Consider the following 27,893-nt stretch of genomic DNA (forward strand, 5'->3'; position numbering starts at 1 on the left):
TTCCTATAATCCCACATGGGTCTAGTTCATTTTGACCAATTTGCAAGTGTCTTGAATGGAAATCCACGGCGTAAAAAATCCAAATTTGAGAGGTAAAATTTGGAAAAAATGGGGTTCCGCCCACAATGGCCGACTTCCTGTAGGGTTTAGGGTGGAGTCATAATATAATTTTTTACTTGTCTTGGCATGTTCTATTTTTGTCCCAAATTTCATTTGTCTACGATGAAAAAGGTCTCTCATTGCCGTAATGTATTTCAAATTTTGAGGTGGCGCTATTGAGTCATTTTGATACGTAAATTTTTTTGAACATCAAAACACAACATTTTTTCCTAATCTTGAATTTTAGGCCATACTTTGATGAGTGTAGAGCATCTATTTATTCTACAACAAAGTCCAGTACTCTGAACCCCATTCATTTCAATGACACATTTATTATGTTACCACGGCAACATAGTTTAAAATAGAGGTATGTTCTCATTGGCTTTTTTGTTCAGTTTGCCAAGCCAAATGTCCATGCCAAATTTCAGATGTTTATGTCAAAGTAATTTTTTTGGTACAATTCAAAAGTTCAAGGGGGCGCTGTGGAGCAGAAAAAAATCTGACATATGTAAATTGTATATCATTTTGTGTAGATCAAGATTTTAAACAAAATGTATATTAATGCCGGGAAATAGAACACTGCATGTGTGAGTGATGCACATTTTAACACTTCAAATTATTGATTTTTTTTTTGCAGGCTGGCCACACCCACATTTTATGATGTAGAAAAATCAAAGGCAGCTCCGTATAATCCCACATGGGTCTAGTTCATTTTGACCAATTTGCATGTTTCTTGAATGAAAATCCAAGGCGCAAAAAATCCAAATGTGAGAGGTAAAATTTTGAAAAAATGGGGTTCCGCCCACAATGGCCGACTTCCTGTAGGGTTTAGGGTGGGGTCATAATATAATTTTTTTCTTGTCTTGACATGTTCTATGTTTGTACCAAATTTCATTTGTCTACGATGAAAAAGGTCTCTCATTGCCGTAATGTATTTCAAATTTTGAGGTGGCGCTATTGAGTCATTTTGACACATTAATTTTTTTCCACATGAAAATACTACTTGTTTTGCCAATCTTGAATTTTAGGCCATAGTTTGATGAGTGTAGAGCATCTATTTAGTCTACAACAAAGTCCAGTACTCTGAACCCCATTCATTTCAATGACACATTTATTATGTTACCACGGTGACATAGTTGCAGACAGAGGTATGTTTTCATTGGCTTTTTTGTTCAGTTTGCCAAGCCAAATGTCCCTGCCAAATTTCAGATGTTTACGTCAAAGTAATTTTTTTGGTCCAATTCAAAAGTTCAAGGGGGCGCTGTGGAGCAGAAAAAAATCTGACATATGTAAATTGTATATCATTTTGTGTAGATAAAGATTTTAAACAAAATGTATATTAATGCCGGGAAATAGGACACTGCATGTGTGAGTGATGCACATTTTAACACTTCAAATTATTGATTTTTTTTTTGCAGGCTGGCCACACCCACATTTTATGATGTAGAAAAATCAAAGGCAGCTCCCTATAATCCCACATGGGTCTAGTTCATTTTGACCAATTTGCATGTTTCTTGAATGAAAATCCAAGGCGCAAAAAATCCAAATGTGAGAGGTAAAATTTTGAAAAAATGGGGTTCCGCCCACAATGGCCGACTTCCTGTAGGGTTTAGGGTGGGGTCATAATATAATTTTTTACTTGTCTTGACATGTTCTATGTTTGTACCAAATTTCATTTGTCTACGATGAAAAAGGTCTCTCATTGACGTAATGCATTTTGATTTTTGAGGTGGCGCTAATGAGTCATTTTGAAAGAATAATTTTTTTGAACATCAAAATAATAAATTTTTCACCAAACTTGAATTTTGGGTCCAATAAATTTGAGTTTTCGTTAACGTTCAGGGGGTCAAAAATGACTTCAAAGCGGTAAGTATAATAATAATAATAATAATAATAATAATAATGGAAATTTTTTTTCCACCCATTATTTTTCTCCTAAACCATAACAGCTACAGTCATGTGACTTTCTCACATTGTGCCCCATCACAAATAAGGCCCCTGTGATTTTTTTCACACGTCCACGTCAAAGCGTTTGTCTTCTACGAATTTTTGAAAATGAAATTTGAAGAGGGCGCTAGAGAGCCATTTTGTGAGAGAGTGCCTTGATTTGCATATCATTGCGTTCAGCTCATAAATGTGCATAATTGCTGTATTAGCGTTTTCCCAACAAAAAATGTGTGAAAGAGAAATATTTTTTTGAAATATTCCAAAAATTATGATTTTGTTGAAAATTCACCCTGACCACACCCAAAGTCATAATCAAAATGTAATTGATAATCTTTAATCACACATGTGTTTAGTGAGATTTGGCCAAATTTGACGTGTTTGTGATGAAAACTGGGCGAGAAAATGTCCTGAATGCGAGGGTGTGCACTTTTGTCGTTCCCGGGTTTGATCCAATATGGCCGACGTCCTGTACATTTTAGGGCGGGGCCATAATATCATTTTTGTCATGTCCCGACATGCACTATTTTTTTATGTAAGTTTCGGATTTTTACGTTGACTTTTTTACGAGTCGGGCTCCCATTGGCCCCATGAAAATCAAAGTTTGAGGTGGCGCTACCGAGTCATCTTTCGTTATTTTTTCTCGGGGTCTTTTGTGACAATTAGAGCTCGTCGAGTTCTAATTTTTGACACCACTCACTGCCATGTCGGGGCGTGTTTACTACTTGATTTTTGCCATTTTCCGGGTTTCGGACGCGGTTTTAATGAGTCCCTCGCCGGGACGGAGTCCCAGGCTCGGGCCTAATAATGGAAATTTTTTTTCCACCCATTATTTTTCTCCTAAACCATAACAGCTACAGTCATGTGACTTTCTCACATTGTGCCCCATCACAAATAAGGCCCCTGTGATTTTTTTCACACGTCCACGTCAAAGCGTTTGTCTTCTACGAATTTTTGAAAATGAAATTTGAAGAGGGCGCTAGAGAGCCATTTTGTGAGAGAGTGCCTTGATTTGCATATCATTGCGTTCAGCTCACAAATGTGCATAAACGCTGTATTAGCGTTTTCCCAACAAAAAATGTGTGAAAGAGAAATATTTTTTTGAAATATTCCAAAATTTGCGATTTTGTTGAAAATTCACCCTGACCACACCCAAAGTCATAATCAAAATGTAATTGTTAATCTTTAATCACACATGGGTTTAGTGGGATTTGGCCAAATTTGAAGTGTTTGTGATTAAAACTGGGCGAGAAAATGTCCTGAATGCGAGGGTGTGCACTTTTGTCGTTCCCGGGTTTGATCCAATATGGCCGACTTCCTGTACATTTTAGGGCGGGGCCATAATATCATTTTTGTCATGTCCCGACATGTTCTATTTTTTGATGTGAGTTTCGGATTTTTACGTCGACTTTTTTCCGAGTCGGGCTCCCATTGGCCCCATGAAAATCAAAGTTTGAGGTGGCGCTACCGAGTCGTCTTTCGATTATTTTTTCTCGGGGTCTTTTGTGACAATTAGAGCTCGTCGAGTTCTAATTTTTGACACCACTCACTGCCATGTCGGGGCGTGTTTACTACTTGATTTTTGCCATTTTCCACGCTCCGGACGCGGTTTTAATGAGTCCCTCGCCGGGACGGAGTCCCAGGCTCGGGCCTAATAATAATGGAAAATTTTTTCCACCCATTATTTTTCTCCTAAACCATAACAGCTACAGTCATGTGACTTTCTCACATTGTGCCCCATCACAAATAAGGCCCCTGTGATTTTTTTCACACGTCCACGATCAAATCGATTGTCTTCTACGAATTTTTGAAAATGAAATTTGAAGAGGGCGCTAGAGAGCCATTTTGTGAGAGAGTGCCTTGATTTGCATATCATTGCGTTCAGCTCACAAATGTGCATAAACGCTGTATTAGCGTTTTCCCAACAAAAAATGTGTGAAAGAGAAATATTTTTTTGAAATATTCCAAAATTTGCGATTTTGTTGAAAATTCACCCTGACCACACCCAAAGTCATAATCAAAATGTAATTGATAATCTTTAATCACACATGGGTTTAGTGGGATTTGGCTAAATTTGAAGTGTTTGTGATGAAAACTGTGCGAGAAAATGTCCTGAATGCGAGGGTGTGCACTTTTGTCGTTCCCGGGTTTGATCCAATATGGCCGGCGTCCTGTACATTTTAGGGCGGGGCCATAATATCATTTTTGTCATGTCCCGACATGTACTATTTTTTGATGTGAGTTTCGGATTTTTACGTCGACTTTTTTCCGAGTCGGGCTCCCATTGGCCCCATGAAAATCAAAGTTTGAGGTGGCGCTACCGAGTCGTCTTTCGATTATTTTTTCTCGGGGTCTTTTGTGACAATTAGAGCTCGTCGAGTTCTAATTTTTGACACCACTCACTGCCATGTCGGGGCGTGTTTACTACTTGATTTTTGCCATTTTCCACGCTCCGGACGCGGTTTTAATGAGTCCCTCGCCGGGACGGAGTCCCAGGCTCGGGCCTAATAATAATAATAATGGAAATTTTTTTTCCACCCATTATTTTTCTCCTAAACCATAACAGCTACAGTCATGTGACTTTGTCACATTGTGCCCCATCACAAATAAGGCCCCTGTGATTTTTTTCACACGTCCACGACAAATCGATTGTCCTCTACGAATTTTTGAAAATGAAATTTGAAGAGGGCGCTAGAGAGCCATTTTGTGAGAGAGTGCCTTGATTTGCATATCATTGCGTTCAGCTCACAAATGTGCATAAACGCTGTATTAGCGTTTTCCCAACAAAAAATGTGTGAAAGACAAATATTTTTTTGAAATATTCCAAAATTTGCGATTTTGTTGAAAATTCACCCTGACCACACCCGAAGTCATAATCAAAATGTAATTGTTAATCTTTAATCACACATGTGTTTAGAGGGATTTGGCCAAATTTGAAGTGTTTGTGATTAAAACTGTGTGAGAAAATGTCCTGAATGCGAGGGTGTCCACTTTTGTCGTTCCCGGGTTTGATCCAATATGGCCGACGTCCTGTACATTTTAGGGCGGGGCCATAATATCATTTTTGTCATGTCCTGACATGTTCTATTTTTTGCTGTGAGTTTCAGATTTTTACGTTGACTTTTGTCCGAGTCGGGCTCCCATTGGCCCCATGAAAATCAAAGTTTGAGGTGGCGCTACCGAGTCGTCTTTCGTTATTTTTTCTCGGGGTCTTTTGTGACAATTAGAGCTCGTCGAGTTCTAATTTTTGACACCACTCACTGCCATGTCGGGGCGTGTTTACTACTTGATTTTTGCCATTTTCCACGCTCCGGACGCGGTTTTAATGAGTCCCTCGCCGGGACGGAGTCCCAGGCTCGGGCCTAATAATAGTTGCCGATAGAGGTATGTTGTCATTGGCTTTTTTGTTCAGTATGATGAGAGGAATATGTGTAGCAAATTTCAATGGTCTATGACAAAGTAATTATTTTTCATCCCAGTTAACCAAAACCCATGTATTTCAATGAGAAAAGTCAGACGTTGCCATGGCAACACCTTTGAAATTAGAGATATGTTCTTATTGACTTTTTTGTTCAGTTTACCAAGCCAAATGTCCATGCCCAATTTCAAATGTTTACGTCAAAGTAATTTTTTTGGCCCAATTCAAAAGTTCAAGGGGCCGCTGTGGAGCAAAAAAAATTCTGACATATGTAAATTGTGTATCATTTCGTGTAGACCAAGATTTTAAACAAAATGTATATTAATGCCGGGAAATAGGACACTGCATGTGTGAGTTATGCACACTTTAACACTTCAAAATATTGCTTTTTTCTTTGCAGGCTGGCCACACCCACATTTTATGATGTAGAAAAATCCAAGACAGTTCCCTATAATCCCACATGGGTCTAGTTCATTTTCACCAATTTGCAAGTTTCTTGAATGAAAATCCAAGGCGCAAAAAATCCAAATGTGAGAGGTAAAATTTTGAAAAATTGGGGTTCCGCCCACAATGGCCGACTTCCTGTAGGTTTTAGGGTGGGGTCATAATATAATTTTTTACTTATCTTGACATGTTCTATGTTTGTACCAATTTTCATTTGTCTACGATGAAAAAGGTCTGTCATTGACGTAATGCATTTTGATTTTTGAGGTGGCGCTATTGAGTCATTTTTAAACATTAATTTTTTTAAAGATCAAAATAATAAATTTTTCACCAACCTTGAATTTTGGGTCCAATAAAATTGACTTTTCGTTAACGTTCAGGGGGTCAAAAGTGGCTTCAATTCGGCCACCAAAATAATAATAATAATAATAATAATAATAATGGAAATTTTTTTTCCACCCATTATTTTTCTCCTAAACCATAACAGCTACAGTCATGTGACTTTCTCACATTGTGCTCAATCACAAATAAGGCCCCTGTGAATTTTTTCACACATCCTCGACAACTCGATTGTCTTTTATGAATTTTTCAAAATGAAATCTGAAGAGGGCGCTAGAGAGCCATTTTGTGAGAGAGTACCTTGATTTGCATATCATTGCGTTCAGCTCACAAATGTGCATAAACGCTGTATTTGCGTTTTCCCAACAAAAAATGTGTGAAAGAGAAATATTTTTTTGAAATATTCCAAAATTTGCGATTTCGTTGAAAATTCACCCTGACCACACCCAAAGTCATAATCAAAATGTAATTGTTAATCTTTAATCACACATGGGTTTAGTGGGATTTGGCCAAATTTGAAGTGTTTGTGATGAAAACTGTGCGAGAAAATGTCCTGAATGCGAGGGTGTGCACTTTTGTCGTTCCCGGGTTTGATCCAATATGGCCGACGTCCTGTACATTTTAGGGCGGGGCCATAATATCATTTTTGTCATGTCCCGACATGTTCTATTTTTTTATGTGAGTTTCGGATTTTTACGTCGACTTTTTTCCGAGTCGGGCTCCCATTGGCCCCATGAAAATCAAAGTTTGAGGTGGCGCTACCGAGTCGTCTTGCGATATTTTTTCTCGGGGTCTTTTGTGACAATTAGAGCTTGTTGAGTTCTAATTTTTGACACCACTCACTGCCATGTCGGGGCGTGTTTATTACTTGATTTTTTCCATTTTCCACGCTCCGGACGCGGTTTTAATGAGTCCCTCGCCGGGACGGAGTCCCAGGCTCGGGCCTAATAATAGCTTACACTTGTAATGCGCTTTTTACAAGGCCTCTCAACGCGCTACACTATAGTCATTATTCATTCATTTCCACACTTGGTGATGGTAAGCTACTACTGTAGCCACAGCTGCCCTGGCTGACGGAAGCAAGGCTGCCAATCTGCACCATCAGCCCCTCCGACCACCACCTATCATTCGCGCACACACCACTTTCATACTAGGCAATGTGGGTGAAGTCTTGCCTAAAGACACAACCACAGAACTTGGTCTGAGCCGGACTCTTATTATGTCTACGTTTATGTTTAAGTTTGACTCTATTCACTGGACAATAATAGTTATACAATGACATAAATGTGTCAAAAAATGTGTAACCCCTTCCATCTAGGGTTACCCTTACCTAGTCAGTGTTTGACCCTGATTGGCTCACTTCCAATTGGTTGGTGAATAAATGACTGGAGCAGCTCTGTACCTGTCTGCTCCTCCGCCCCTCCCACTCCGCTCTCACTGTGTCTGTGCAACTGGCGTTTGGACTGGATGAAAACTACTCGGCTTTAAACATTACTTTCCACATTCTTCTCACACACGACTCAATGGTGAGTTTTGCCAAAACGTTTTCGATCTTAAATAATCATTGAAATCCCCCAAATTCAAAGCCAGTGCCGAGTTTGGCGTAAATTAAGTCGCGGTTTGTTTCCGCATATCCGCGTGTTGAATCCCGCTAAGAATGTGAGTATTTTTGTGTTTGTTTTGAATTACGGCAATCATTAACTAAAATTTATGAATGAAACATCATGTTCTAATTAACTTTGATGTGTTAACTTTAATTCGGCAGCACTGCTATGCTCTTTTGATACATTCTGTTAATGTAATTGATATATATTGTTAATCTAATTGCTCACTGCTGGCGGTATTGTCGGTGTAATGTGTAGTCTTGATTTGTTGCGCAACTGTTTTTATTAGGAATGTTGAAATGTTACGGTAACTGAATTGAGATCCTGTTTTGACCTTGTTTTTAGGTCAGGTTTTTTTCATGGGACCAAACAGAGATTCTCTACTGATGGCGAGCTGGTAGGACTAATATATTTTGTTTTGCTCCGCGAACTGTGGATTACGGATTTGCGTGATTACAAACTGAACCTGAACTGAATCCTAAAAAAAGGGATAAACTGAACTCTTACACAAAGTCACACAACTTTAAAAAAAACTGAACTGAACTCTCACACAAAGTCAAAATCTTTGACAAAGAACTGCCTTCTTTTTTTTTTTGTTGTTGTTTAAAACCGTTAATTTTGTTCATTGTAATTTGATTAAATGGTATGCCACTTTGTTTTGACTTTCACCAAATATATTTTACTTTATTCCAATCTGTTCTGTGTGTGTCATTCATGCACAAGCTCCCTGAGCAGCCTGTTCTTCTGTCGTCTTAATGCGTTAATTGCCATAAACAATAGCCCAACCAACTAAATATTCTATAGTGGTTACAAATGCATTATAGGAAATATTTGTATCATCAACATAGACCTCATCCCATCCTGGGTACCAAGTTTTGCCTTAAACAGCTCAATTGTCTCTGGCAGCCCAGCTCTCTGTAACTTATGAGTCTACTTTATTTTTCTTTAACTTAATATCAAACACCATAAAAATTGGCAAATGATTTCTTATATCTGTAAGAAAGGGTATTAAAGGGCAGATACCCAAACAAAATCAATCATCTTAATATGTTCACAGGATTTTAACAAATCAGTATTAAAATTCCCACAAACCAAAAGACCCTTACTACTTTGTTTAGAATATAACTCAAAACGTTTCCTGTTAAATTCATCAATACATGACCACTGGGCCCTATAAATACAGCTAATCAATATACTTTTGTATTGATTCATTTGTTATTTCAACAGTAACACACTCCATCAACTCATTAACCGAAAGTCATTCCTTCCACAATCCTATATTTTATACCCTTTTTTACAAATAAAGCAACTGCCCCTCACCTTCTGTTTTTCCTATTTTGATTAAATAAATTATAACCTTCTAATTCATTATCCAGTTCTTTATTGTCACATAGTCAAGTCTCTGAGAGTGCTACAATGCAAAATTTGAACTTACAATTATTTAAATAATCTTTTGTTTTGTCTATTTTTATAGACTCCTGCTGTTAAAGTTGACCACAGAAATTGTTCAGTTGATGCTTTAATATCATGTTGAGAATAATATCCACAGTCCAAAGTTAAATTCTCAGACAAACAGCCATCAGGATCATTGTCTGTTTCTGCATCATAAGACTTGTAATCCTGATGTTCAAATGTATTCAAGTGTGTAATGCTCTTGCTTTTGCTTGGTAAGTTTCTTCTTTTTGGTGAGCCTACTAGGTTTGACAGTACCATGCAGTTCATTTTCATTCTTACTTAAATTTGTCCAAGTCTTTGATTTCTCATATTGAGATTATTTTAGCTTGTTCTGGTGTTCCATTGAGTTTGATCATAACTTTACACTTCCTCGTCCCTGTATCCTGGATCTTCTTCTGTTTCTTTAGGACTCTTGCCATTTTTTTTTTTCTTGTGAAGTGTTCATTTACATTACACCTGAGCCCGTTTTTTTTATTTTTTTTTTTTTTTTTTTTTTTAGTTAACTTTAGCACTTCAACTTTATGTTTGTGGTTTGCAAATCTCAAAATGATCTTGGGTCTATTCTCTTGTTTCAGAGGGATAGAGGGACAAGCAGAGATGTTCATACTTTCTAGAGCACATGTGTCAAAGTCAAGGCCCGTGGGCAAAATATGGCCCTCCACATCATTTTATGTGGCCCTCAACAGGGTAAATTAAAAGGTAAAAGGTCTTAAAATCTCAATTTATCAGGAGATACGCAGTTACACAGCCATATTTTTACATCTAGGAAAATGCATATGCAATATTTGTAACTTGAATAAGTAATAAATACAGAAATGGTTAACAAGTTGAAAAATGAGATAGATTTATTTTACATCTGGCCCTTTGAGAGCAGACATTTTGCTGATGTGGCCCTCAGTGAAAATGTGTTTGACACCCCTGTTCTAGAGCGATGTCTTTGCTGTGAAAGAAGTCAATGACTTGTTGTTCAAGTGTGTAGTTCACCTGGTGGAGCGTCTTCACCCTCCTTGTCTCCTGCTGTAGTCCTGGCATAAGTGCAGTGTCTTGTCACCAATCCAGATATCACCAAGTCATCCATCCTTGTGTATTCCTTCAAGTCACCCACTCTTTTTGTAATTCGTTAATCTTCTTGTCCTTTTCCAGTTGTCACACTTCATCAATTAATTTCAATATATCTTTTTGCTTAACCACGTTACTCAACTCTTCTGTCATTGAGTTGAGTGATTTTTTCACTTCTTCCATGTCCTCTGTCATCTTCTTTGCCATTGTTCTGTATCTTTTGGTTAAGTTATATTACTAAATTGTATTGTTGATGCTGCCAATACATATCATTCAAGTGACTCCCAGATTTGTGCCTTGCCAAAAAAATAAATAAATAAAAAATCCCCAAATAGGAGAAAAAAGTGTTCGATTCACAAATGCTTTGGATGGCACATCCTTTGGGTGATATTTAGTGGATTGCTAGAGCTGAACAAACTAGCGTGTCACAGCAGCAGCCATCTTGGATTCATTCTCAGTCAACATTGGTGTTCTTTTGCTCATAGTACGTTGGAGTAAAAGGGTACACTACTGGCATTGTATCTAGATTTATGTGGAATGTGCACTCTCCTTGAAACTCTCCAATACCCTGAAAAACATTTACATAACTACATCTACATATCTACTATTTTAAGATTTCTTTTGTGTCATTGTCTGCTTTGCTTTCACTCACCCCCATAAGCATGAAATGATGATGTGAAAATCCAGCTGTTTTGTTTGGTCATTACATATTATAATAGAGTTACAAATGCCATGTACCTTTAGTGCTTTGCCTCCGTGGGCTGTGATGGATTATGCAGGTGGCATTCTGGGTACAGTCTTAAACAGTGTATTGCAGATGGGATTTATTGCTGCACCTATGTCTGTTTTGAATTTCACCGTTTGTTGGCCTGGTCCTACTTTTATGTCTGCTTAGGCTTGTACGTTGTTCGTGTTTGTGTTTACAGTTGTGATGCTGTCAATAAAGAGTTTACACTGCTCATCATCACTGTTTTGCTCCAGTGCATGTACATGTCTGTTTTGTGGCTTAGCTGGGGTAGACTCTGGATCTGCATGCTTTGGCAAAATGATCGTATCTTTTACATTCCATTTCTCTTGGCAGGGCATGGGTGTCTGCGCATCTCTCACATACTCAGTTACTTTGTCTTTGGTCTTTCACTTTTACTTTCACTTTTTTTGCAAACCTTTTTTTATTATTTGTATAATAACAAAATCAAGATAACAAAAAATAAGATTCCCCCATCCCCCACAAAAGTAAAATAAACATTTTATTAAAGAAACCCCAGTGCCGAGCTCATGGTGCCACACTACTCTAATGTTTATACTGATTTGTGCGTTCTCTGATGTAGAATACCACTAGACATTTTACCTGCCTTTACTAAATTGCCTATTGCTTTCCAAGTGTTTTAACGGTGCCATGCTTGTTAAATAACTTGGCTTAACTTTTTTCCAGCAGCCTCTCTCCAGTTTATTCTGGTATCTGCACCTCCTGAATACTACAGTATTGGCGTTGCTGGCAGGACTGGCTGTTGTTTTTGTTTTTTGGCCCTTGATGTTACTCGGCTAAATACAGTAACAGGTTGACGGTGCGGAGGGACCACAGTACTACAGTGTCACATCCCATCTCTAGTCTAAGGCAGAACATGGAGGACCTGCAGGCCCTTATGGAGCAGTTTCAACTTAGAGCCTATATTGAACAGTTGAAAGCGCAAGTACAAGCTCAACAAGCTCAAATACAAGCTCAACAAACACAAAGTAGTGAGTCTGACCCAAGGCCTAGACCCTCTAGTGCAAACATGACTTTTACTGGTAACGTGTTTAAGAACACTGCAAATATACACACGTGAACAAACTTGTTGGTACCCATTGGTTAATGAAATAAAAACTCACAATGGTCAGAAAAATAACTTGAATCTGACAAAAGTAATAATAAATTAAAATTCAATGAAATTTAACCAGTGAAGGTCAGACAGGTCCCTTTTCCAGACGACATGTTTCAGCTCCTTCCAAAAATGCTCAATAGGATTTAGGTCAGGGCTCATAAAAGGCCACTTTAGAATAGTCCAATGTTTTCCTCCAGCCATTCTTAAGTGTTTTTAGCTGTGTGTTTTGGGTCATTGTCCTGTTGCAAGACCCATGACCTGTGATTGAGACCAAGCTTTCTGACACTGGCCAGCACATTTCTCTCTAGAATCCCTTGATAATCTTGAGATTTCATTGTACCTGCACAGATTCAAGACACCCTGTGCCAGATGCAGCAAAGAAAATAACAGAGCCTCCTCCATGTTTCACAGTAGGGACATTGTTCTTTTCTTGATATGCTTCATTTTTCCGTCTGTGAACATAGAGCTGATGTACTTTGGAAAAGTTCCATTTTTGTCTCATCTGTCCATAGGACATTCTCCCAGAAGCTTTGTGGCTTGTCAACATGTAGTTTGGCAAATTCCAATCTGGCTTTTTTATCATTTGTTTTCAACAATGGTGTCCTCCTTGGTCATCTCCCTTTAAGTCCACTTTGGCTCAAACAACAACAGATGGTGTGATCTGACTGATCAATTTTCCTCCTGAGGCCTTGTCCAGGGAGGTTGGCTACAGTCCCATGGATCTTAAATGTCTGAATAATATGTGCAACTGTAGTCACAGGAACATCAAGCTGCTTGGAGATGATTTTATAGCCTTTACCTTTAACATGTTTGTCTATAATTTTCTTTCTAATCTCCTGAGAAAACTCTTTCGTTTGCTTCCTCTGGTCCATGTTGAGTGTGGGACATGTCACCAAACAGCACAGTGACGACCTGTAGCTCTATATATAGACCCACTGACTGAGTACAAGACTGTAGACACCTGTGATGCTAATTAGTGGACACACCTTATTAACATGTCCTTTTGGTCACATTATTTTCAGTCTTTTCTAGGGGTACCATCATTTTTGTCCAGGCCTGTTTCATGAGTTTATTTTTTTCAAGTAATTTTTTTTGAAGCCTGGTTGAAAAGCAATGTCTGACTTTCATTGGTTAAATTTTATAGATTTTTATTTATTATTACTTTTGTCAGATTCAAGTTATTTCTGTGACCATTGTGAGTTTTTATTTCATTAACCGAAGGGACCAACAATTTTCTTCACGTGTGTCTGTTATGTATATGTGCCTAAAGAGCGAAAGTGTCCTCGATGGTGGTGCAAAAGCAGAGGTGAAATTTTACCCAGATGCTACACAGGATACACCAGATAAGATATTTTCTATTTTGATGGAAAACTATAGCTGTAAGCAGTCATATGTGGCTGCTCAGCTCCAATTGCTCCAGCGCACACAGAGGGAAGGCGATTATTCTCATGCCCTGAAATCTTTAATGGATGTAGCTTTATGCAAAACTACTGGTAATATCCCTAATCATGATAGAACCTTGCACAACCAGTTTATCGAACACATTTTAGATGATACTTTATGCAGAGAGTTAAAGCAATGTGTGCTTGAAAATCCAACTATGTCTTTTATTGACCTCTGTGCACTTGCCATTAGGTGGGCTGAAGTGAGTAGAGCAAGCAGTAAGAATCGGCCTCATGCGTTTTCTTGTGACTATCAGCGGGCTGAAGTGGTTGAGGCGACTGTAAATTTGGTTACAACAGAGCCTATTGATGAGAAGGCAGAAATAAAAGTCCCAAGTCCCAGTCTCAATTAGATACAATAATGCAAAATTTAACTGCGCAGGTCCTTCAAGCTAACAGTAATGACATACCTCAGAGTTTCATAAAATGCCCTTGCATCCAGGCAGATAATAAAATTAACTGTCATCTCTGCAATGGACCCGGTCATTTTGCGCAATTTTGTAGGGTAAATCTAAACACTGGCAATCATTGTGCACTGTCTAGCTCCGAAGTTTCTTCATGCAGTCAAGTAGTGGGAGAGGGCAGAGACATTCAGCTGTCGGAAAATGAGGCCCTATGGTGCAGAGAGCCAGGGGTCAGAAAAGGAGTCTGTGGGCTCAAATGAAGATGCGCTTGGAAGAACCCTCTCAAAAATGGGTCTCCTTGTTGTTAAAGATAAGAATGAGTCTACAGAGCAAAAATCAACAGTACCTGGCCTCTTGGGAATGAATATCATTCAATGCTGTTATAACTTTCTTTTTGAGGAGTTTGGTCCCAGTCTTTTTCAGTCACCGGTTAAGGGATGGAGAGTAGTACTGGTAAAATGCCAACACATTGAAACAGCGACTACGCAAGGGCATCTGGGTAAGGTCCAAGGCCAAGCAGTGCGCATTCCAGCGGGCTCCTTAACCTGTGTCCAAACAGTCTGTCCAGTCAACCTCACCCTGCCATCTGTGTTGCTGGAAGCACTGTCTGGGACCAGCCAACTGCCAGCAGGTCTTCTTGTCTCCCCTACCTTCCTCTCTGTCCATCAAGGGGACAATGTAGGCTCAGAGGACGTGTGGCTCCAGTCTCTCACACAGCTCGGCGATTTGCATGTGGTGGATACCAAGCAGTCCGGGAATACTGTCATTCTGGAGGAGAGTGTAGATCAAGAGGCAATTGCCGTTATCCACCATGTGTCAATATATTGTGCTCCATCACTTGGCCTGTCTAATATTTCCTGGTCAAGTCTGTCACCCAAACAAAGCAAACAAGCAGGTGAACTTTTAAAGACTCAGTGCAGTGTTCAGCCAAGGGGACAGTGAAATAGGATGTACACCATTGGTAGAACATGAAGTGAAGGCCCATATACAAGAGCTGCCCCAGCTCAAGTCCATTTTCATCACCTATTGTCATTGTGCTCAAGAAAAATGGTGAAATGAGACTCTGTGTGGACTACAGGTTGCTTAACGCGAAGACAAGAAAGGATACTTACCCACTTCCCAGGATTGAGGAGACTTTGGACGCCCTTCAGGTGCACGGTGGTCTCAACTCTAAATCTTGCAAGTGGTTACAACCAGGTACCTGTGGCAGAGAATGACAAAGCAAAAACTGCCTTTTGCACGCCCTGGGCTTTTTGAATTTAGCCGCATGCCATTTGGATTGAGCAATGCACCAAGCACTTTTCAAAGGTTAAATGCAGATTTGGAGACCAAACTTTCCAATCTTTGTTATAGTATTTAGATATAATTTTCTCCTCAACATTTGAACAACACCTTCAATGCCTTGATCTGGTGCTGACTCGCCTGCAGCAACACAAACTAAAGCTAAATTGCAAAAATGGCACCTTTTTTCAACCTGAGGTGCAGTAACTGGATCATGTCATATCAACCACTGGAATAGCAACAGATCCATCAAAAATAAGCGCAGTTGCTGAATGGGCCAGGCCTAGTACCTGTACCGAGCTTCACTCCTTTCTAGGCTTTGCATCTTATTACTGGTGTTTTGTGCAAGGATTTGCAAAATACGCAGCACCACTTCTTAGGCTGGTGGCAGTGCTAGGTGGCAATGGAAAGAGGAGATTTGTAGGGAAAATGGCAATTGCCAATTTGTGGACAGAGGGCTGTGAAGATGCATTTCAGACACTTAAACAAATGTTAATCAGCGCTCCAGTGCTTGGGTATGCAGATTTCAAAAAGCCATTTATACTTGAAATTGATGCAAGTCTTGCAGAGCTTGGGGCAGTGCTGTCACAAGACCAGGAGGGTGGACGAAGACCAGTCGCTTTTGCCAGACCCACAGAGAAACGTATGTCTAATTACAGCTCCCAAAAGCTTGAATTTCTAGCTGTCACTCAAAAGTTTTGAGAATACTTGCTGGGGAACAAGTTTGTTGTCTTCGCTGACAATAATCTACTACTCCTTAAATTAACATCTTCAAAAGTAAAGATGCCTAATCAGTCTGTTTTAGGCTTTAGGTTTTTGATGTGTTTGCAGCACTGTAAAAAAACATGTTGCTCCAGCCGCTTCTTCTTAATTTTCAACAAAGTTCAAGAACAGCAATTCTTCACATATAATTACGTGAGACAACAGGTAGGCAGTAGTGCACCCCCTAATGTACAAATCATGTATCAAATTTCTCTTTTTTGAAATCAACATTAAATCATGTGCAGACATTTTTTTTAAAGAAAATATAAATGATTTATTATCAACTGAATTACTAAATTATGTAAATGAATAAACTTTATTTAAGCCTCATTTAAAACTGTTGCACAATTTTCAAATGTTCTCCACATCATCTGAGCCCCTGAAATAAAAATAATAACAGTACTAACTTAGTCATATGGCATTTATGTTTTTATTTGGTCTATTTTTATTTGATTTTAAAACTGAATAATTGTGTTATTGTCAAGATCCCAGTCTGCCTTGTGTTTTTGTGCTGTTTTCCCGCCTCTTTTCTGTGTTTGCAACTAAGAACAAAGGGAGCCATCAGGTCTAAGTTGAATGTTTTTGCTTCTCATCAGATCCCACTCCCTGGACCCATTCAGCTCCTCTGGCTCCGTCCCAGCACTCCACGACTGGTACAAACCTCACACCCTCCGACCCAGTTCACCTCTACCAGCACTGCTCACCTCATCTCTGACCCTGCTGCCCATGATCTACTCCTGGACTACTGCAAACAACCCTGCTCTCATCTAGTTGATCTATGCACCTTCATTTGCACATTTCAAAACTGTAAAATAAACATTGTTAAACTGTTCCCTGAGTTCTGTCTCTTTGGTCCCCCTATCAGTTGTTGCGACATTTATTTACTATTTGTATGAATTCATGACTGAAATGTTCATGTTCATGGCAAGGACTAAACAGATCAAAATTAGACTAGGAATAAACTAGTTTTCAGGAAATACTTGACCTGGTCTTACCTGGAAGCAGCTGCGTATAACTAGATCAAGACCAGGTCTCAGTCGGAGGACTAAAGTTAAACTAAATTCAGTCCAAGCCAAAACTAATCAACTCACTGTTGAATATTGTTTCAATATTTGAACAGATCGTAATAATTTACATGTGCCTTCTTCACACAAAAAAAAAAACTGCACAATCCCATATTGTAGCACAGGACCTATACCAGAGGCCTGGGAGCTTGAGTGTTCTGTGCAGTATCTTTACTCTTCCTAGCACCTTGCTTTTCTGGACTGAGATGTCTGCTGTAGCCCCTGGTATTTCTCTAGTTTGTCCTGTTCCTTTTTCCTGATGTTCCCATCACTTGGTACTGCGATGTCGACCACAACGGCTTTGCTCTGTTTATCCACCACAATGTCCGGTTGGTTCACCATCACCATTCTGTGAGTCTTATTCTGGAAGTCCCACAGGATCTGGGCTTGATCATTCTCCACTACCTTTGGAGGTGCTTCTCACCTTGATCTTGGGGTCTCCAGTCTGTACTCTGCACAGATGTTTCTGTACACTATGGTTAAGCCGCTCCATGTATGCTTTCCCTGCCAGCATCTTAGAACCTGCAGTTATGTGCTGGATTGTCTCAGCAGCCTCTTTGCACAGCCTACACCTTGGGTCTTGTCTGGTGTGGTAGATCTGGGCCTCTATCACTCGGGTGCTCAAGGCCTGCTCCTGTACAGCCAGGATGAGTGCCTCTGTGCCGTCCTTCAGACCAGCTTTCTCAAGCCATTGGTAGGATTTCTTGATATCAGCCACTTCAATTATGTTCCGGTGGTACATCCCGTGCAGGAGTTTATCGTCCCATTAGCCTCTTCCTATTTCACTCCACTCCACATATATGTATATATATATATAATATGCGGCCGCTTAGGGTCCGCAAACGTGGAGGAGCACACAATCAAAAATTGGCCTTCTGAATAATTGTTCTGTAACTCATGTAGGACAGACTCATGTATTTATTTATTTATTTTCAATATTTTTTTTACTGATTTAGGACAGACTGATTGACAGAAAAATTACATCATAAAAGTGTCACATATGTCCACCAAGGGGTGCTCTCCTCAGATCCACCACAGACACAGAGGAACCTTCAAACATCACTCCAAACCCAGGAAACAGAGGCTCAGTGAAGGAGGAGCTGAAGGTGTGGAGGTGGAACAGTTCTCCATCAGAGCGAACATCATAGAAGGACAGAGATCCAGCCTCAGAGTCCAGGAACACAGACACTCGACCTGAGGGACGGAAGAAGGATGAGGAGGAGGAGGAGGTGGAAGGGGAAGGGGAGACAGAAGAGGAGGAGAAGGAGGAGGAGAGGTCTGTTTCTCTGTTGTTGTGATAGAAAGAGTAACGTCCATATAAGACCCTCAGACTCCAGGACTGATCATTGCCTCCAAACTTAGACTCCTTTCTCTCTCCTCTCCGTCTGATTCCTCTGTAACTCACTGATATTTTAATGTCCCACCCGCTCCACTGCACCTCCCAGTAACAGCGCCCCCTCAGGCCAGTGCAGCTCAGGACCTGATAGTAGTGTGTAAATCTGTCCTCATGATCTGGATACTGCTGCTCCTCTCTCACACAGGTCACTGTCACACAGGTCACTGTCCGTTTGTCCTCAGACAGTTTCAGTTTGCTGTGAGCTGTGTTTGGATCCAGAGAAAACTCACAGGAATCTGAGGACACAAACACATCACATCACTTCCTGTTTCTGTCAATCTAAAAGTTAATTGTTTTGAGACTCACACTTCCTCAGACCTGGGACCATCCACTGTTCTCCAGCAGGATCCATCCTGAAACACACAAGTCCAGTTTAGACCAGACCAGAGACCAAGACCTGGACCAAGCCTGGACCAGAGACCCACTGAACCAGGACCCACACCTGAGAGACTGCAGGGGGCAGTGGGGGTCGTCCCGTAGAGTGGTCAGGAGCTCAGCTAAGGGTCCTGGATGGTTGTAGCTCAGGTCTAATGCTCTCAAATGGGAGGAGGCAGAGCTCAGAACTGAGGCCAGAGCAGCCCCGCCCCTCTCTGAGACCAGACATCCAGACAGCCTAAAGACACACAGGATTATACTCATGTGGACATAAGGGGACAACACTACACTCATGTTGACCCTGGCGGGAAGAACTCCACTCTTGAGCACTGGAGTTTTTTTTTGGATAAGGCCAGAGACCACACCTATGGGGGGAAATGTTGCAGCCACAAAGACTGAGGAAAGATAGTACTACAATCACTGATCCTATCTGACAATGCACAGATCCAGCTGTACGCTGAGAAGGAGACAGAACTACACCATAAGCAAGTGCAACTCAGATGACAGCCTCTCTATTTAGGGGCATCTGAAGCAAAGCATTGAAAAAGCTGTACTATGTTACAGAATCAGATCGCTACATTTAATTATGATGTATTCTATTGATTGCGAACACAGGAGGAAAAAATTAATGCTTGTGAACACTAGCAAATTGCAAAGGGGATTGTGAGAGCCAGAAAGTAGTTACATTTATTGAATCACCTGCTTCCTCCTACCACATTTTAACATCAGGTTATGAATAATTAACTCTAGATTCAAACAGGTCTCTCTCTGTGTCTGTTTGGAATGGTGAATCTAGTCCTAGGCTGTTTCAACAACTACCTGAGAGTCTCCAGTTTGCTGGTTGCGCTCTTCAGCCCAGAACACAGCAGCTCCACTCCTGAGTCCTGGAGGTCGTTGTGACTGAGATCCAGGTGTGTGAGACTGGAGGAGCTGAGGACTGAGGCCAGAGGACCACAGCTGTGAGGGGACAGGCCACAGCCACAAAGACTGAGGAGAGAGAGGGACATTAGATACTAGGACTATGACACAAGAGTTTAAATATAGTTTGGACTCACAGAGCTTTGGTGGAGGCTTTGACCACTGGCAGCAGACCCAGGAGAGCTGTCTCTGAGGCCTGGTATTTCCTCAGGTCAAACTCCTCCAGGTTTGAGTCTGAGGACAGTAACAGGAAGGACAGAGCCGACCACAGAGCAGGAGAATTTAACCAGGAGATCTGTCCTCTTCTCATGTACTCTTGTATCTCCTTCACCAGACTGTGATCGTTCAGTTCATTCAGGCAGTGAAGCAGGTTCAGTCTTCTCTCTCCAGACAGACCCTCTTCATTAAGCTTCTCTTTGATATACTTTACTGTCTCCTGATTGGTCCGATCACTTCCTGTTTGAGTCAGCAGACCCTGCAGCAGGCTCTGATTGATCGGAATAGTTAGCCCCAGAAGGAAGCGCAAGAACAGATCCAAGTGTCCATTTGGACTCTGTAAGGCCTGGTCCACAGCGGAACGGTATAACAATTTCAGTTCAGTCTTGTTTTTAAACAACTGAGGAAGAAAAGAAGTTTGTTGGACTCCCAGCAGGTTGACTCCAGACTCTGTGAAGATCTGATGGACGTGAAGAGCAGCCAGAAACTCCTGCACACTCAGATGGATGAAGCAGTAGACCTTGTCCTGGTACAGGCCTGGCTCCTCTCTAAAGACCTGTGTGAACACTCCGGAGTACACTGAGGCCACTGCAGTGTCCAGCCCACACTCGCTCAGGTCAGACTCGTAGAAGATCAGGTTTCCTTTCCGCAGCTGCTCAAAGGCCAGTTTTCCCAGAGACCTCACCATCTCCCTGGTCTCTGGAGTCCAGTGAAGGTCCGCCCCTGATCCCTGGTGATACTTGATGTTCTGGACTTTGGCCTGAACCACCAGGAAGTGGATGTACATCTGTGTGAGAGTCCGGGGCAGCTCTGGTGTCTTTGTTTGTTCCAGAAGCTTCTGTATAACTGTGGAGAGGATCCAGCAGAAGATCGGGATGTGGCTCATGATGTAGAGGCTGCGGATGCTCTTGATGTGGGAGATGACGGCTGTGGCCTCTTCTCTGAACCTCTTCTTGAAGTACTGCTCCTTCTGCTGATCAGTGAACCCTCGCACTTCTGTCACCATGGAGACGCACTCAGCAGGGATGTGACTGGCTGCGGCAGCGCGTGTGGTTATCCAGAGGTGAGCAAAGGGAAGCAGGCTCCCCCTGATGAGGTTCACCAGCAGCACATGCACTGAGGTGGACTCTGTGGGGTCATTCAGGACAGGGGTTTGGGTGAAGTCCAGAGGAAGTCTGCACTCGTCCAGACCGTCAAAGATGAAGAGCACCTGGAGCTGTTGGAAGCTGTAGAGACTTTTGGATGGACTGAAGAAGTGGTGCATCAGTCCCACCAGGCTGAACTGTGTGTCTCTGAGCACATTGAGCTCTCTGAAAGCGAACGGGAACAGCAGCTGGAGGTCCTGGTTGGCTCTGCCTTCAGCCCAGTCCAGACAGAACTTCTGAGTCAGCACTGTTTTCCCTACACCGGCCACGCCCTTTGTTAGCACCGTTCTGATTGGCTCTGGTGAATGTGGGCGGGCTTTAAAGAGGTCTTCACATGTGATGGTGGTCTCTGGAGAAGCTGGTCTCCTGGATGCAGTCTCCATGTGTCTGACCTCATGTTCCTGGTTGACCTCTGAGGCTCCGCCCTCTGTGATGTAGAGCTCTGTGTAGATCTGGTTCAGGGGGGTGGAGTCTCCTGCTTTAGCCACGCCCTCAAACACTCGGCTGAATCTCTGTTGCAGATGCCTCTTCAGTTTATCTTTACAAACTCCAACACTGTTTCCTGAATAAAACACAAACAACTGTCAACTCAACCTACTTCTGAAAACGTCTTCATTTCAACTTCTTCTGAACTAGATGTGTAAATAGAAAATATGCTACTTTTAATTGTAAAGTTAAAGACCCAGAATGTGACTTTTTTAGTGGAGGGTCTGAAACCTGCTTGTTTCCGTGAAGATTTTTTTTTTTTAAATTGCACTTCAAGGAGACAGAGCATGTTACAGGTAACAAGTTACAAATCACATCTGTTAAGAGATAAACCTCACAAAAAGAGTGCATTTTTTGAAAGAGCAATAAAACACATATAAGTGAATAAATGGTAGACACATGTGTTTAATACTGTGGAACATTCGGTGGACAGCCTTTAGCTTAAACAGATCATAGCCAGCAGCTGTTCCTCAGATGGATAAATCTTCCACCTAATGTACCCGGGTCATAGTACTTTCTGTGAGCCTAAAACACCTGTAGACTTTTGTTACTGTGAAGTCCAGTCTGGTGTGGTCTGTTCCTCAAATGGACAGTAACAGAGTTCTTACTGTCCTGCAGGTGCTGAGCCAGCTGCTCCTGGTCCATCCTCCTCAGGAAGTCCAGGGTGATGTTCAGAACCGCCTCTCTGCTGCTCTGCTCCTCCTCCTCACTCTCAGAGCATTCTGGGTAATCTGAGGCCAGGAGCCTGTGGAGCCTCTGCAGCTGCTCTTTGACAAAAGTCAGGACGTCCTCCTCCAGACGCTGGAACAGAACAATAAGAGAAGAGTTTTGGTCAAAGAGAGTACCTGAGGAGCACCCCACAGAACCCAATACATGCTGCACTCGTGGGGTACTCACCCTGAATATGGCGTCCAGCTGCTCCTTTGGGCCTGGCTCCCTGTCAAACAATACATTCATCATCATTTATTTATTCCAGACTCATGGTCCATAAAAGAACACAATAAGAGACAACAGTAAAACAGGGTTATAAAAGACAGTCAGTGTTTCCATAAAGAGCAGTGGTTCTGCACAGAACTAAACCTGGGACTCACCAGCATCACCACCACAGAGTTCAGACACTCATTTAGGCCACACAGGAATTTATAGATCAGGTTTGTCATGAGAGTCTGAAAAGTGTTCAGACAAGCCTGACAGAACAGGAGACTGGCATTTCTGGCCCTGGACTTTTTCAGCAGCATTCTGAGGGTATCATGAGCATATACTTTGAGGTTTTGCAGTGGGACCTTATATTTGCACCAGAGTGGGGCTGTGTACTACAGTGTACAGGAGGTTCACACACAGAGACAGTGAACAGGAGAGTCCCACAGCTCTGAGCAGGGACCAGCTGTCTTTGGGTGCATTTAGACTCATCAGGTCTGAGGTAGAATGAGTTTAGCCTTAGGTCTGCTGAGGTCTAAAATCTGTGGGTACTGTTGGTAAAATATGTTAGAAAGGTTTATCTTTGGTTAAATGCAGTCCAGTCTAGTTATTATTCAGGGCAGTCCTGAACAATTCAGAACAGCTGATTCTGAAACCTCTGTACAATCTGTAGAAGACCCTGTGATCCTGTCCCACCTGAACTCATCTGTCTCACACTGAGAGCAGCTCCATTAAAACACAGGATCACTGTTTGCACTGATGAAGGATGAACAGCAGGTGGCGCTGTCCTGAGAACATGTCCAGAGCTCTGGATTAAGCAGGGTTTACCTATGCTCTTCATCAGTCACTTTTCTGGGATCTGGGAGTTTAGTCTAAACTTGGTTTAAGACAAAACTAATTTGCACATGTCTGAACCAAATAAAGAGCAAAGTCTAACACATTACATTTTACATGTGCCTCCTTTACAAAACCTGTATAATCCCATATGTAATTTCATTTCATGCACGATGTGAATGTTTCAGATTATTTTAAATAGTTTCTTTCATAAATAGGGTATTTTCTACAGCTAAATTTTTCTGTCTGTGGAGAACAGTTGTTGGCATCAATATTATATATATTGGCAGATAATTCTTTACATAAGATAAAAGTCTCCCCAAACCTGCCCATTGTTCTCAAGCATATAAATGTAAGTATTAATAACCTCCTTCTTACATTTTTTTGAAAATACCAAATAAAATGACTCACTTCTGGTCTTCAGGATAGACTTCTTTGGAGTGGTCTCTTTTCTGAGGTCTAGGAGGAGGTTTAGGTCTGGGTTTAGGTCCAGGTGGCTTCATGTTGAAGGAGCTGGAATCAGAAGAAGAGTCCATTTGACAAGAACATACAAAGATGTCTCGTGCTGCACCCAGAGGATTGATCAGCCTCTGTCTCCCTCTGTTGGTCACAGGCTGACATTACATTTAACTGGATATTATGATGATGAATTATTATTATTATTATTATTATTATTATTAGCTTTTTTTTACGTCTTCTACTTGTTTACTGGGTTAACAGGACTAATTAAAATTAAGACTAAACTACTTCTAAACAAACATTTAAAGACGCATTATGTTACTTTTTTGGTGGAGGGTCCATCACCTGCTTGTGTCCACACTATACCACAGTGTGATTAACAGGCCACGTTACAGGTAACATTTACCTTCTAATGGTATTTTTAGTATTGAAAAACTCAGGCATTAAGCTTAAGTAATATCATCGCTAGGGAGACAAGAGTTTGGCTTATCCTCCTCCAGAAAAGTTACAAAGTTATAAAGAATATCAGAAGCTACTTTTGAGCAGTAAATTCAATCTATGAAATTTAGAAATATTAACTACTGACCAATAAAATATTAAACCAAATGTTATGTTTGATTTCTTGTGAAAAATACTCAGATACACTTACTGCGTCAGTGTCGTCTCTAAATACTTTGTCTCTCACCTGTCGGACCTGTTCTACCTGGAGTCATGTGACCACTCCATATGTGGCCAGGCTGAATGTCTCTACTCTTATGCTGCAGATCAAATTTAGCACTGCTTTTTTCTAGCCTTGGTCACTGTTTTGTCAGTTAAGTCCATGGGTATCTAACTCAAAAGCATTTGATTAAAAATGTTTATTTCACTCATGGCCTCCAGAGGGCACTCCACCACTGTTAATCCCACCATTACACATGGACACTGAAGACCAAAGGGTCAGATGGAGTAGAGGATTCATTTTGCGATGGAAAATAAACAGTCCTCCCCAAACAAGGATTCTAAAATAAATGTAGCCTTAAAATATAAAGCTTTTGAAAGACTGAAATGTAAGTTTCAATATTTCCAATAAACAAAATGTGAGCCGTAAAACAGGAAGAAGCAAATGGAACACAGATATTCAACTGTCTGAATCAAATCTAGTCGGGGCAGTTATGAAATGACTTTTAACAAACAGTAGTTTCCATCACTTTGTTCTGTTATTATGTATAGTTAATATGCAGAGATGTACAATGGTATATTTTACCATTCTAATGGAGTTTTCTTATCAACAACCTGGAGCTGCTAAGATTAAGATACACTTTATTGTCTCCATAGGGAAATATGATGTCTGCATTTGACCCATCCTTCAAAACCTGTTTGTTTTTCTGGGGTTTTTTTTAGTGAGGAAGGAGTCACACAGTAACAGCCTGACTCAGTTTTGGTCCCAGTTTATCATTTCAACGGCAGTCTTACCTCTGGTCTTCAGGAGGAGCTTCTCTAAAGTTTGGAACATTGCCTTTGGAGCGGTCACTGTTCATAAACTGAGCTCTGGGAGCAGGTTTAGGTCTGGGTTCAGACCCGGGGCCAGGTCCAGGTGGTTTCATGTTGTAGAGGTAAGAATCAGAAGAAGAGTCCATTTGAACAGAACATACAGACTTGCTGCACCCAGAGGTCTGATCTGTCTCCCTCTGCTGGCCACATGCTGACGTTACATTCACCATCTCTGTTGGACGTTTTAAACTAGGATTAAACCAGGACTACCAAACACTAAAGACTACACAAGCAAAACAAAGCAAAAAGTTACTTTTCTGGTGGAGGGTCCACCACCTGCTTGTGTCCACAGTAACAGGCCACCTTACAGGTAACATTTATCTTCTAAAAGTATTTTTAGTACTAAAAAACTCAGCATTAAGTTTAAGTAATATCATCTCTAGGGAGACAAGAGTTTGGCATATCCTCCTCCAGAAAAGTTACAAAATGTACCTTTAGAAGCTACTTTTGAGCAGTAAATTCAATCTATGAAATTTAGAAATATTAACTACTGACCAATAAAATATTAAACCACATGTTATGTTTGATTTCTTGTGAAAAATACTCAGATACACTTACTCTGTCAGTGTCGTCTCTAAATACTTTCAGTCTCTCACCTGTCGGACCTGTTCTACCTGGAGTCATGTGACCACTCCATATGTGGCCAGGCTGAATGTCTCTACTCTTATGCTGCAGATCAAATTTAGCACTGCTTTTTTCTAGCCTTGGTCACTGTTTTGTCAATTATTCAAAAGTATTTGATTAAAAATGGCAATTTCACCTATGACCTTGAGAGGGCACTCCAACACTGTTAATAACAGAATAATAATAATAATAATAATAATAATAATGCCTTAAATGCGCTTTACAGACTTGTCAAAGTCTCTCAAAGTGCTGCACTAAAGTCATTATTCATTCATTTCCACACTTGGTGATGGTAAGCTATTATTGTAGCCACAGCTGCCCTGGGGCAAACTGACAAAAGTCATTGCAGTCAAAGCAATGACAAAAACTCTCTGTTATTCTAATGATAAAATCAGCAAATCACACAAAATAAGGCTGAGAAAAATGGCAGGGTTAAGTTAGGGTTAGGTGTTAGGATTAGGGTTGAGGGTAGAAATTGGGGTAGGGTTAGGTTAGCAGTTAGGGTCCCTGAGGATCTCTCGCTTTGTGAAAGCCAGGGACTAGTTGGATGTCAAGGTTTGAAAATGAGATAGACCAGCTCTATTGAGATAGACCAGCTCTATTGTACATGAGTTGTGCATACTTCTGCACAGACTGATTGCAGAGCATAAGTGGGCAAGGAGAAGATGGCAGAGTGGTTGTCCTGCCTCCTCCAGTGAGAAGGTTGTGGGTTAGACTCCTGCCCAGAGTAAACAGGGACTCCCAGGACTTCCCTCACCCCAGACACTTCCTCTAGCTCCTCCGATGGGACCTCAAGGTGTTCCCAGGCCAGCCGAGAGACATAGTCCCTTCAATGTGTCCTGGGTCTTCCCCAGGGCCTATTCCCGGTGGGACATGCCTGGAACATCTCTCATCCAGAACAGATGCCCGAGCCACCTCAGCTGGCTCCTCCCGTGTGACTGAGCTCTTCACTCTTTCTCTGAGGAAGTGCTCCGTCACCCTGTGGAGGAAACTCATTTCAGCCGCTTATATCTGCGATCTTCTCCATTTGGTCATTACCCAGAGCTCATGACCATAGGTATTTTGGAATCCATCCATCCATTTTCTTCCGCTTATCCGGGGCCGGGTCGCGGGGGCAGCAGTCTAAGCAGGGACTCCCAGACTTCCCTCACCCCGGACAGGTCCTCCAGCTCCTCCGGTGGGATCCCAAGGCGTTCCCAGGCCAGCCGAGAGACATAGTCCCTCCAGCGTGTCCTGGTTCTTCCCCGGGGCCTCCTCCTGGTGGGACATGCCCAGAACACCTCCCTCGGGAGGCGTCCAGGAGGCATCCTGAGCAGATGCCCGAGCCACCTCAGCTGGTTCCTCTCAACGTGTAGGAGCAGCGGCTCTACTCCGAGCTCCTCCCGTGTGACCGAGCTCCTCACCCTATCCCTAAGGGTGCGCCCAGCCACTCTGCGGAGGAAGCCCATTTCGACCGCTTGTATCTGCGACCTTGTCCTTTCGGTCATTACCCAGAGCTCATGACCATAGGTGAGGGTAGGAACGTAGATTGACCAGTAAATCGAGAGCTTCGCCTTTGGGCTCAGCTCCTTCTTCACCACAACGGACCGATACAGCAACCGCATCACAGCAGACGCTGCACCGATCCGCCTGTCAATCTCCCGCTCCATCCTTCCCTCACTCGTGAACAAGACCCCGAGATACTTGAACTCTTGGGGCAGAGACTCACCACCCACCCGGAGAGAGCAAACCACCTTTTTCCGGTCGAGAACCATGGCCTCAGATTTGGAGGAGCTGATTCTCATCCCAGCCGCTTCACACTCGGCTGCAAACCGC

The 27,893-nt window shown here is 41.6% G+C and overlaps 2 protein-coding genes across 3 annotated transcripts in view; both read right to left on the reverse strand.

The window, feature by feature from the left end:
- The window catches only part of LOC117385171 (NLR family CARD domain-containing protein 3-like), a 78,996-nt gene extending 54,377 nt beyond the window's left edge, over nucleotides 1-24,619 (reverse strand). The window contains exon 1 of the mRNA XM_055228458.1: nucleotides 24,574-24,619. The gene's annotated coding sequence lies outside the window, so the exon portion shown is untranslated. The remainder of the gene's footprint in view (nucleotides 1-24,573) is intronic.
- LOC117384807 (NLR family CARD domain-containing protein 3-like) lies at nucleotides 18,085-26,048 on the reverse strand. 2 transcript variants are annotated; one of them, XM_055228454.1, is made up of 10 exons: nucleotides 26,013-26,048; nucleotides 25,377-25,626; nucleotides 23,877-23,978; nucleotides 22,611-22,650; nucleotides 22,322-22,514; nucleotides 20,004-21,789; nucleotides 19,768-19,935; nucleotides 19,016-19,186; nucleotides 18,880-18,926; nucleotides 18,085-18,809 (listed from the first exon to the last, which is right to left on the reverse strand). In XM_055228454.1, exons 2-10 carry the CDS (start codon nucleotides 25,622-25,624, stop codon nucleotides 18,172-18,174), a joined length of 3,393 nt encoding a protein of 1,130 aa, XP_055084429.1. In that variant the 5' UTR covers nucleotides 25,625-25,626; nucleotides 26,013-26,048; the 3' UTR covers nucleotides 18,085-18,171. The 2 variants fall into 2 exon arrangements, with proteins under 2 accessions (XP_055084429.1, XP_055084430.1); XM_055228455.1 differs by lacking the exons at nucleotides 23,877-23,978; nucleotides 25,377-25,626; nucleotides 26,013-26,048 and adding an exon at nucleotides 22,805-22,905 and having other exon boundaries at nucleotides 18,162-18,809.
- Between the last annotated feature and the right edge of the window lie 1,845 nt (nucleotides 26,049-27,893).

The sequence above is a fragment of the Periophthalmus magnuspinnatus genome, chromosome 17 (assembly GCF_009829125.3).
Source record: "Periophthalmus magnuspinnatus isolate fPerMag1 chromosome 17, fPerMag1.2.pri, whole genome shotgun sequence".
Classification (NCBI taxonomy): Eukaryota; Metazoa; Chordata; class Actinopteri; order Gobiiformes; family Gobiidae; genus Periophthalmus; species Periophthalmus magnuspinnatus.

Excerpts from the sequence above, each read along its gene's own strand:
- LOC117384807 (XM_055228454.1), bottom strand. The coding sequence starts at position 25,624 with ATGGTGAATGTAACGTCAGCATGTGGCCAGCAGAGGGAGACAGATCAG. Across the intron at positions 23,979-25,376 it reads GCTCCTCCTGAAGACCAGAG|CTCCTTCAACATGAAGCCAC; the intron begins GTAAGACTGCCG and ends TTCTGATTCCAG. Across the intron at positions 22,651-23,876 it reads GTCTATCCTGAAGACCAGAA|GGAGCCAGGCCCAAAGGAGC; the intron begins GTGAGTCATTTT and ends ATTGTTTGACAG.